This window comes from Cavia porcellus, unplaced genomic scaffold, assembly GCF_034190915.1.
Source record: "Cavia porcellus strain 051 isolate PalLab524CR breed Dunkin Hartley unplaced genomic scaffold, mCavPor4.1 scaffold_2, whole genome shotgun sequence".
Lineage (NCBI taxonomy): Eukaryota > Metazoa > Chordata > Mammalia > Rodentia > Caviidae > Cavia > Cavia porcellus.
In genome coordinates, this window is record NW_026947485.1 from 66,797,837 (window position 1) to 66,806,621 (window position 8,785).

The 8,785-nt window shown below is 37.2% G+C and overlaps 1 protein-coding gene across 1 annotated transcript in view; it reads right to left on the reverse strand.

Moving 5' to 3' along the window:
• Pttg1ip2 (PTTG1IP family member 2) overlaps window positions 1-8,785 on the reverse strand; it is a 39,530-nt gene that overhangs the window by 11,746 nt on the left and 18,999 nt on the right. Inside the window, exon 2 of the mRNA XM_063243083.1 lies at window positions 6,573-6,619. Within this exon, the coding sequence (XP_063099153.1) occupies window positions 6,573-6,619 (47 nt within the window). The remainder of the gene's footprint in view (window positions 1-6,572; window positions 6,620-8,785) is intronic.

Below are 8,785 nucleotides of genomic sequence, written 5' to 3' on the forward strand. Positions count from 1 at the left end.
CTATTGTTGATCCCCTGGTATTCTATTTTTACATCATGTACTATGTCCATCCTTCTGTTCTAACTGACTCTATTTTGCTTTGTCACATTTGGTTTTTTCTCCTCAAAAAAAAAAAGTAATAATAACTGTGGGAGTAATAAAACCCAAAACGTATAATTGTTATTGTAAAAAAGAGAGGAAAAGAAAGTGATCTAAAGGATATAACTGCATGTATATTTAAGTGTGTAAGATATAAAACCATATCACTAAGTTTTTGTTGGATCATTGAACAGAACTATTTGCAATCTCACTGTTTGAATGTCCACTTTGTATGCTTTAATTTTGTAATTTGAACAACTATTTCTAAGATGAGAATACATAACCTATTAACTAGTGATTTCTTACTGCATATTTTTTTCTTGAAATTCTGTATTACTTGTACCCTTTTACTGATTTGTTTTGTTTTGTTTTTCTCTTTAAATAAAAAAAAAACAAATTAGGACAGAGCAGAGAGAACAGTTGTAACATGGGACCTACTGTGTGATACGTATGGTTTAAGGGTTTTGTGTATGCCATTAACTTGTTTCATTCTCATGACGAATCTATGAGCTAGGTATTATTATGTCCATTTCATAGATGAAGATAATGAGGCACGGGTAGTTCTATGACTTCTATAGTTTTGCCACACACCTAGTGAGTAGAGAGCCTGGGCTATAATTTAAGCAGCTCAGTTCCATGTTGGTAACCAGTACTGTAGGACTGATGTTGCACCCCTTTAAGTCACTTAGGTGTGTATGTGAAACCAGCAGGGGTAATGATATCCCCAGTGTAAGAGCCACCTGAGAACAAGAGTTATACCTCAGGTCAGCTTTTGTTTCATGCTGGCCCAGATCAAAATCAAGTTAAGCTATTAGGCAAATCTAAACTGAAAAGATTTACACAGCATGTCCCTGTCCTTTTAGATGGTTGCTTTAAGACTGAAACTGTACAGACAAGTCCTAGATTCAAGGTCCACAGCCTAGACACTTCCAGCCTTGGGAATTAGTTCCTGGAGTATCTTTTTGAAGAGTTTTAAGGGAAATAAATTGCCAGAAGACACCTTAATTGAGCAGAGAGGCCCTTGTGGGTTACTTAGGTGCTAAACCGATTCTCCAATAACCAAGCCCAGAGCACATGAGCTCCTACGGCAGAGGAGACTTCACTCTTACATCGCTCAGGGTGACCAGGCAGGTGACCAACTGCCCGCTCAGCCAGCCAGGCAAGCTCAACACAGTATATGAGAGACTCAGTTTGCAGGAGGACAACTGATCTCTGGGAGCTTTTACTGTTCTAATGCTGCTTTCTCTTTCCGTGAGTAGTGGGCTTTGGGGTGTGGTTTAAATGATCATACAGCTGACTTGGGAGAGCATGGAGCATAAGGGGCCATATTCAAACATGATCAGAGTAACACACATCTATTGCTGAGCCTCCAGATTTAGAAATAAGCACAGCAGCTGACAGTAACTTTGGTAAGCACAATTTTAGTTGAGGATTATCTGTGTCATTTTTCCAGCAACACTTTTTAAAGTATGGGGATAGAGAAAGTAGAATAAGCAGGTCCTGAAAGGGCAAAGGGTTAAAAAAAAAAAAAAAAAAAGAGTTTTATTTCTGTACTGTTTGCCTGCCCATCTGGAGTCCCCATTCTCCTCTGGTAACCATCCTCTCTGTTGTGAATTTTTCCTTCAACTCTGTGTGTTCCTACAACTGTCAATCAGCTTTGCCCCGCCCCTTTCCTACTACAAGACTAGTGGTGACCCAGGCAGTAACATTCAGGGTAGCACATCCCTCCTGCCCGGTAATTGGTCCTGGGTTGAACATGAGACTGAATTGGGCAGATGGAGTCCTCTCTGGAGTTAGGAACATTAGGAGAGACATACAGGCAGTCAGCTGCATTTTCCATTTGCTGTGGTAAATGGTAATGTCCATTTACTGTGGTAAAAACGAGGCCAGCACAGAGAAGTAAAGTTGGGAGATGGAAAGACAGAGCGAAATGGGGGTATCATCTTCCAGGACTGAGCTGAGCATGAAGCCAATTTTGCCAACCAGTGAGCTCCCATTTTTATGAGTTTCCCCTGGGTTTCTGTCACCACGAAAAGATGTGATACCTTAATTTTTTTAAGTTTTAAATTCTCAATGACCAGAGCATCACATTCATTGCCTAGAGGAATGGTATAATTTATTTGACATTCCTAAATTAGTAGTGTATAATTTAGGATAAATTACATGGATTCCTTTTTCTTGCATCTATGAAAGAAAACCCGCATAAATATGAGGTCTTGCCAACTTCAAACAAGGATGTAAAAAAGGTTCTGAGTTTGTGAATGTGCATGTGTTTCTGAATATAATGCATGCATACAGGCAAGGAGCTAGGGCTTAGCCTTGGAAAATGAAAATAAATTTCTTAAAGTAAGAGAGACTTGAGAAAAAAGACAGTAAGTTTGTTCAGAAGAAAAATGAGGGAACTTGAGCCTGACAGATAGCCTTATACTTCACAAAGAAAATAATCAAAGTAGAGAGACTATGCCAACAACAAGCAAGATGTTGCACAAGAGTTGCAAGGGAAAATAGTCTCTGAGTCTAGACTTCCCTTCCCTCTTCATCCTCTTCTTCCTCCTTCTGTTTTCTCCCCTCTCCCTCTCTCCATCTTCTTTTTAGCTTAGGAGCTTTTGACAGGTGAGAGCCACATATTCATTGATATCCAAATTTAGACCCACAACCCTATCTATCTTACCCTATGCCATGCCCTAAGACACATACACAATTTTTAGAAAAATAAACATTGAAGTAGGAATCTTTATAGGGTATAAATTATGGCAATTATAGACGAACTTTACAAGTATGTGGCAATAGTCATTTTCTGTGAACTTTTCAGTGGATAAGCTAGGCTGTTGGAGATTTACAAATTCCAGTCTTGACCCACAATCTATATCAAATGCGATGATTATGGAGAAAATCTAGAATCTACTCTGATAGTTTTTAAATCAATTGAAAAACTCAGTCTTATAATTCTCATTAGGCAAAATAAAAATTATTTATGACATTCTCACCACTATGTCACCATAATTGAGGTCTATCATGTTAAGGATTCAATGATGATATATAACAACTGTAAATAGTAATGAAGCCCAAGTAAAAGAATGCTTAAACCTGTCTTGGTTGGCATGATATTTGAAGAGTTTCTTCTAATGGAAGATAATATGTCAAGCAGAATGCTTTTAACATGATGTTTTGATGAGTAGTGTGTTGAGGGAGAGGGCTACAAATAAGTTGTTTTCTATGGATTTGTTTTTGGTAAGAATACTTCCAAATTCTAGGAAGGAAGGTCTTATACTATTAATTCACAAGGAAGGTTTCACACAGAATCTAAGGCAATACCCCCACAGCTAAGAAGGCTAAGGATATAATTTATCATCCAAACTACAATATGTGGGGAAATTAGCAGTTGGTATAAATATTTTCTCTGGGTCAATGGAACAGAGGATACAAAGTGTAAGTCTCAAGTGTATTAAAAATCTGTTCTTCTCAGTCTAAGAATAACTCAAGTATTCTTAATTTCATCACAGATAGCCATCTATAAACCCAGGCATTCTCTGGGAGCACAGAGAGGGCAGTCAATGAGGACTGTCAATGAGGATAGGAAATCTTTTTCCAAAAGATGACTTCCAAATTCTATATTGACTATGTGGAATTATCCCTTTTTCATTTCTATGAGGTACTGGGAATATTTTTAAAATTACATCCAGATACACATATTCCCAGAATTGCCATAATGGGTTACACTGGAAATTTTTAAAGATAAAATTTTCCATCTCACTATATTATAGAGTATATAAAATGTAATTGAAACTTTTCTAATGGTTTGAGAGTTAATTCAATAGTTATTGAATGCTCATCATGTGCTGGAAAATGTGTGAGCTGTTAAAGATGCAGAGATGAATAAAATACACCCCTTCTCCACAGGGAATGATGAGCAGATGAAAGGAGAAAATAAAAACAATTTATATGATATGAGTTACAATTCACAAGTGTATATGGTTAAGTCCAAATGAGAAGTATGTGGGAACTAGAGAAGACAGTCTCTTAAGAGGAGTCGTAAGGGTGGATAAAGTTGGGTAAAAATGACAGCAATTTTTAAAAAATACCAAAATATTAGGCTGGGGCTATAACTCAGTGGCACAAGTGCCTGCCTGGCAACTGCAAGATCGTGAGTTTGATTCCTGGTACCAAAATAAATAAATAAATGCCAAATATGACAGCAATTCTATCAATTCAAGGGGCTGTTTGTATTTTGAGCCTCTCTTTTTAAATATAAAACCAGATGAAATTATTGATTAAGATTTATACAGTGAGATAATACTGGAACTTTAAAGATAGTGAGAAAATTTTGAAATTGCTGTGGTGGGATATTTTAGGAAATGCTGGTAACCAAAGGCAAGTGGACAGGGCTGAGCTAAGGTGAGCTCAGAAATTACAAATTCCTTGTTGTACTAGTGCAAACTTTAATGTCATATGCTTGAGCAGCAGTCAGCCAATAATATATAGCAAATGAATAGGTAAACCGAGGGACTAATCAAATCTGGGGAATGTAGATCCAGCACAGTTAAAACTAAGAAGATAAGGCTATGGGGGTTTTTGCAATTCTTGAGGATATAATGGATCCAGGCCAGGATCATCACTGATAGCTAAAATCACCAAACGCTAGACAACAATCCTCATTTACCTTCTAATGAAAGTCTTCAGTAGGATATACACCTTCCAAAAAATTAAAATGAATCTGGTGATCAGTGTTCTAGATCTAATTATCAATCTGGAAGAACAGAGTAACAGGGAAAGGAAGGACACAATTAAGCCTCTTATAGGAATGTGGATGTCATTATCGAAATCCAGACCACAGGAAAGGTGATGGGCAAACAGTCAAGTTTCTGCAGTAAGTAAATTGCAATAAAAAGGGAAGGCAAAGGAAACTGTAGATCAAAATAGAATTAAGCTATGTATCATCCAAGTGCAGCTTATAAATTTGATTTAAACAAAAATGTAAAAACATAAATGGATTATTTCCAGGGTGATTAATAATTTAAAAAGTTAATGTTAACCTTTGGTTGTGATCATGGACTTATAGTATTAAAGTCTTTATTTCATATATATTATATATATTTGTGATACATAAATATCACTAACAAAATATAGTATCTGTATCATTATTTACTTCAAAGTACTCCATTTTGGGAGGGAAAGCATACATGAGACAAGGTTTGCTAAGATGTTTTTAGAGTTATAAAGTGTTATTATTCTGTTCTCTCTCTCTCTCTCTCTCTCTCTCTCTCTCTCTCTCTCTCTCTCTCCTATCTGATAGGATTTTGCTTTGGTGTCCAGGCTGACCATGAACATCTGAGCTCAAGTTGTCCTCCTGTCTCAGTCACCCACCTAGATTGGATTCCAAGTATGTACTCCAGGTTCCCAATGTTTTTGTACGTTTGAGCTTTTCCATTTAATATTGGAACACTTACCAATCAAAAAGTGGAGGAATATTCCATTCAAGTGAACATTCCTATGAAAATTTATTGGAAGGAAGTGCATTATAGGAGGACCAATAACCAGAGGGAAAATGATGGAGTTAAGGACTGGAGGACGATCCTGTCTGTTGAGGCCCAGGAGTAGGTAGAGTGTGTTAGGAAATAAGAAAGTGACAGCCTATGTAGAATGTGCTGGGTCCAGCTATGCTGTGGAAGTGAAGTCCTGTTGTGTAAGGTGAGCAAGGCAGAACCCTGTGGGACAGGTGTGTTTGGGTCATCGCTACTCATGAAAAACATGGAAGGTTATGGTGAGAACTGGTTGGAGAATTTCATAAACCAGAAGCCCACGCCCTCATTAGAGCAGACAAGTGACCAGGAGGAAAAAAATAGAGAGTGGCGGTTCACTGTAATACATACCAGGCCCAGAGTGTGCCTTTGCTCCGTAGTGATCTTGGGCCTTGTCTCTGGTGTTAGTTCACCAATAACAGTTAGACTAGAATGGTTTGGGAAAGGTTGTTGCAGAGCTCTTGGCACAAAGGAACAGCACTTCCTTCTTTATTTCTCACGTTTCTGCTTTCCTCCAAATCTGGACTGAAAGCTAAGGATGTTAAACATTTTATTCATCAGAGAAGGGGCCCTGCTCTGTTATTGGTAATGAATGGGGTGCCATTCTTTCTAGTCTGTGAGATTAGACGTGCCAAGGAAATTTCACTGCATCTCCAAAAGCATCTTTTCCTTTACATGCAGCATATCCTTCCCAAGATTCAGTGTGATTTTCTTTTTTAAGACTTATTTTTCTTTTGAAGTATGATTTTCTAAAAAGAAGTACAAGTTTGCAACTCAATTATTTCTAGTATTTATTCTAGAATACCAAAGAATGATTTGCAATGGAGAAATAGATCTTAATAATCATTAATCATTATTAATTATTCTTGTTTATAAAAATGTGGACAAAACAAAGCTTAATGTTTTTAGATGGCAACTTTAAATGTGGGTTTATAACATTCCAGAGATAATGTCTTTGTAAGAAAATTAACTTACTCTTTTATCTCCTGTGCACAGTTGACAGTTTCTCTTTTGAGCACATGCTTAAAGAAAAAAGAAAGTGAAGTACAAAATGTAAATTCAAAGCCTATGTATTGCTCAGCTAGATTTTAAAAGTATACTTCATGCCTTCATTTCTGTTTCAGTCATATTCACCCATGCTCAAGGATTACACTCCATTGTTTTCATATGGATATTCTTCCCACCAGCCCTATTTAAATCTGAACTTGTTTGCTCTTGTTACTTGGAAGAACATGAAATGGCATCATTCTAGATCAGTTCGCCAAATTGTAAAAGATAGCTCTTCCCATCAAAAATGAAAAACAAGTTGGCAACATCATGTACATTTAAAACACTGCACTGTAAAAACCCCTTTAAATAGCTCTTTGGTAAATAAAAGGGGATGGAGATGGGAAGGGTATAAAAAGAATAAAGATATGTTGTGTACAGGCACCAGCTTCCCACAATGCATGAAATCATTATGTGCTGCAAACATGTACTAATGAAAATAAAAATTTAAAACTTCCTTTAGGAACTTGAATTCACTATGGTTCTGCCAAGATATTCCTGGTTAACTATTTAGTTCTTAAACTGTTAAGAAAATAATTTTTTGCTCCATTCTGGCACAAAGTTTTGAAAACCTCCTCACTATGAGAATTCAGTTTCATGTCATAGTTCAGCATTCCTCAAAATCCCCCATTTTTCCTAGTGGAAGAAAAAACCCGAAAAGTTCTAGTTTAGTCAGTCAAATTCAGCCTCCTTGGAGTAAATATTTAGCTAAACTCAGGGCTTGGTGGACAATTCTACACTAACCACACCTGCTCTTTTTTACACCACAACCAGGGGTATAGGTGAAATGTTCATTGAAGGCTCGGGATGCCTTTTGTTATCTAAGAAGACACATCTCTGTTAGATGGGCATGTTTAGTGCAAGCCTAACAGGGAACCTACCTGACACTAGGAAGCAGTCAGGAAGCAGATGGCAAGATGAACTGCGTTCCCTAGGCAAATGTGAGCTGCTTTCCCAGAAACATGGACCAGAATTGGCCGGTGCTAGGAATGAGCTAGCTGAAACCAGAAACTTCGGTTTTTGGAGACCAGAAAAGATTGTTTATGACTTTTCATTTGTTTTTCATGTTTATTTACATTTTTTTGTGCTCTTGTTCAGTATTTTAATAAAATTTGTTGAAAAAATTTCTGCATATATTTGTTTTGCTAGGTAATCAAGGCAATGGTATGTTTCTATGCTTGGCCTGTATTTAGAGTACCGTTTATTAGGAGGAGGAGTCAGACTTGCCCTAGAACACAGTATGCATGGGAGTGATCAGGAGGTTAAAACAAAAGATCAGGCTGGTCCGATGGCAGTGGATTATCAGAACTTATTAACATTAGTGTCACTAAAGTTGGTATACCACCACCACCCCCCCCACACACTGCTAAATTTGACTGGCTTAAAAAAAAAAAAAAAGAGCAATGTATGGGGCAAATGGAAACAAGTTAGCATTCAGCCTTTGCCCAGCCCCTCCACCTAGAAGAGTCTAATTTCAGTGCAAACCTGAGAGCAGCCCTCGGGTTAGCAAGGAAGCCTGGTTCACTTACACATACTAACACTGCTTTATACTTTTGAAAAGTGACAGAAATAATTATTCTGTCTTCTTAAAATGGTATTCTTTGCTTGATAGCATATTTTCAGAGTAATTCAAATTCTATTTTATGTATACAGTTCCAATTTAGGGTATCAAGAAAACCTTATTTCCAGGTTTATGAATTCAACCCAGCATGAATTTTAACATTTCAAAAATTTTCAGCTGCAGAGAAAAATTAAAAGAATCCTCCAAACTAAGTAATTAGGGCTTAAGAAAAACTCCAATTAGCTGGAAGTGGTGGTACACACCTATAATCTCAACACTCCAGGAGGCTGAGGCAAGAGGATTACAAATTCAAGCTTGGCCTGGGCAATTTAGCAGTATAGGCAGGCCCTGTCTAAAAATTAAAGACAAAAAACGCTGCAGATATAGCTCAGTGCAAAGGCCAGATTCAGTCCCAAGTACCACAAGCAAACAAAAACAAAAGAAAACTGAATTGAGCAATTTATTAGCTGAGACCTTATAAGAAAAAGATCTATGGCTATTGAGTGGGGTCAGATTAGAACAAAATCCCAGTCTTACACCATGAAATTTATTTGCTATAAGTCATACAAAAAACAGGAAG